At 42.7% G+C, this 2,932-nt stretch overlaps 1 protein-coding gene across 1 annotated transcript; it reads left to right on the forward strand.

The window, feature by feature from the left end:
- The first annotated feature begins 2,008 nt into the window (after nucleotides 1–2,008).
- LOC133988220 (transcription factor HES-2-like) lies at nucleotides 2,009–2,932 on the forward strand. The gene is made up of 4 exons (XM_062427791.1): nucleotides 2,009–2,098; nucleotides 2,202–2,297; nucleotides 2,409–2,496; nucleotides 2,601–2,932. Exons 1-4 carry the CDS (start codon nucleotides 2,009–2,011, stop codon nucleotides 2,930–2,932), a joined length of 606 nt encoding a protein of 201 aa, XP_062283775.1.

The raw sequence follows: 2,932 nt of genomic DNA on the forward strand, positions 1-2,932 counted from the left end.
GTAAAATATAACTCCTGCTTTTAAATATGTGCGTTTTTCCGATCGGGCTAGTTTACTTTCAACGTAATTCTCGTTCAAAAGGAACCTTGTATAAGGAATCTCTAAACAAAGAGGTGTTGACAGACCTCCAGTGCTATCTGCTTTTCCAGACAAGCATCTTTCATCTCCATCAACAGATTGAGTCTTGTGTGTCGTCATCAGCATATAATATGGATAAACATTGCATTTTATGATGGCTTGGACGCTGAAATATCTAAGAGTCAAGCTGAAGTAGACAATTGAAGCACATAGCTTCCAAACAGGGGGGTGAGGATGGTTTGCTTCAGTTGGATACTCACAACATGGACTTAAAAGTATGCACATGGGGCAGCCACGCCAAAACTGCGTGGAGATCATGTGTCGTGCGTGTTGAGTATAAAGACAAATAGCTCGAGTACACGCTCCGTGTGTGTGTGTGTGTGTGTGTGTGTGTGTGTGTGTGTGTGTGTGTGTGTGTGAGTGTTTGTGTGTGTGTGTTTGTGTTTGTGCGCGTGTGCGTGTGCGTACTTATGGATGAGGGATGGGTAGATTCATGGTGGAACGGGATGTGGGCTGTTCAGGGTGCTGGTGTGGTGCAGGGGGGGCTGTTGGGGGGTGGGGTCGATGGATGGAGGTTGAGGGGCGGGGGTGAAGACTGGGTAACAGACAGCCATCTGGTCTCCGTGGCGCGTGCCTCGCGCGTGGTTCCCCTGAGTGCAGTGGTATTTGATGGGTTGTCATGTCCCTGCAGTTTTTATTTAAAATCTTGAAATCTCAAAGTTGTAATTCAAATGATATATATTTCTCAGGGCGCGATGTTTGCTTATTTAATATACCAAGTCCACAAGTAATAGTAGGCTAAATATTGAAAACACCCAGTTAGAAGTTGAAAAAATACGCTCATTTTATATTTTGCGGTGGCTATTGTATAGTGACTCCCTCGCTACCCTCCCTCTGTTTTTTTAGCCCCCAGCGTCCTGAGTTAGGCGTTGGCAGCAGCAGGATAGTACACCCTACAGGTATAGACCCCCCCCCCGGGCAGAAACTGCATGAAAACATTATATGCAAAACTATTGTTGTCAAAATCTAAGAGCAGATGTTATTTGAAAGTAGCGTGGCTTGGGTATGTGATTGGAGTAAGAGTCTGGACACTTTTCTATACACGCAAGTCTGACCCCTATGCCAGTAATGTATGTATTGCACCCTACTATTCAAAGTGTGCATATTTATTAAATGAACAACATTATGAAAAAAATACTTAATGAAAACATGGGTAAATTACACACAAAATATAACTGCATACAGTAAACCTAAACAAGAAGACAATAACAATGCAACAAATGAACTACTAACTTTAACTATGAACTACTAACTACTAACATTAACGAGTAGGCTACGTTTAAGTCTAGTTTGTCATGTTTAATAGTAAAATCATAAATAAATATTGGATTTGGGTAAAAATATCACATACATTTTGGCCCAAGACACCTCTAGGCACTGCGTAATTACGCACCAGTAAAAATAAATATATTATTTTTAAACTAAACGAAAACTTCATATATTAAATATGAAATAATGCACTTAATTGTGTACTATTTGATAAGATGTAAATGGAAGAGTTTTCAAAATTGGTATCTGAGGAGTGAGCATTCATCCAACCTTATCATCTTTACGCACGCATTTCTTCGGCTTCTTGATGCAGATTTTGTTTTATTTTGTCTATGGATCATAATGCAGACACGCACTGGAGTTGTTACGCTTGGATTAAAGAAGAGGACAGATGGTTATCTTAGTTAATGTGATGCTTTTCTGTTGTTTTCATCGAATACGTGGCCAGTCAAATCGTTTGGTCTTGGCTTGGGGGCGTACCCGTGACGCACGGGGACCGACGCCACGGACCTGGATAAATACCACAGCCCTTGGCAGTTAGAGACACATCCTTGTCGATATCTGCTTTGGATACTTCTCTGGTACAAAGACGACACTCAAAATGTCTCCAAACATGACTTGTCAAGCTCTCCAGTCTTTTTCTCCAAGACTAACTGTGGCCAAAAGAAAGGAGGCTCTTGAGCTCAGAAAGGTGAGTGAAGTTACAGAATTTTGCTTCATTATCTTACGCATTTTCTCTGATGTCTTAGTCTTGATGTTACTAGTGAATACTAACTATTATTTGTTCTTTTCAGACTATGAAACCTTTAATGGAAAAAAGAAGGCGCGCACGTATCAACGACAGCCTGAACCACTTGAAAAGCCTCATTCTTCCCCTCACAGGCAGAGATGTAAGTTATTATATGAACTTAAATACATACAACACGCTTTTCAGATCAATTAAAAGCAAGGCAGCGTTCAGAGTCACATGTTTAACATTTGCTTCTTATCATTTTCTCCAGAAGAGTCGCTACTCCAAGCTTGAGAAAGCCGACATCCTGGAAATGACCGTGAGGTTCCTCAGCGACATTCCCCCCGTTAACACCAAAAGTGAGTTCTGCTTCTGCTTGAATAACATTTTTGTTGATAACGATATAAACACTATTGTCTGATCATTTTTGAACAATAAAACTAATATCCCATTGCTTTTTCAGATTCCACAGAAAGTTACAAGGAAGGCTACAAAGCCTGCCTCCAGCGCATCTCCGCTCTGCTTCCCAAAACGAGTTTGGACCAAGACGCGTGCCAGCGGGTGAATGACTTCGTTCAGCGGTCCATGACCGCGACGGTCGCCCCTGCCTGCCTGAACTGCTGTGCTCAGAGCTCCAGGACCTTCCCTCAGATTCAGCAGAGACTCCTGAGCCTCAAGTCCAGCTTCAGTTCCAGATTTGAGAGCGAGTCCCGCAGCAACAGCAGCTCAGTTGCTCCCAGCAGAGCGCATCCAAGCCCGCAGGCTGTCAGCGCTACCATGTGGAGACCTTGGTAG

Source organism: Scomber scombrus, chromosome 10 (genome assembly GCF_963691925.1).
Source record: "Scomber scombrus chromosome 10, fScoSco1.1, whole genome shotgun sequence".
Taxonomy (NCBI): domain Eukaryota; kingdom Metazoa; phylum Chordata; class Actinopteri; order Scombriformes; family Scombridae; genus Scomber; species Scomber scombrus.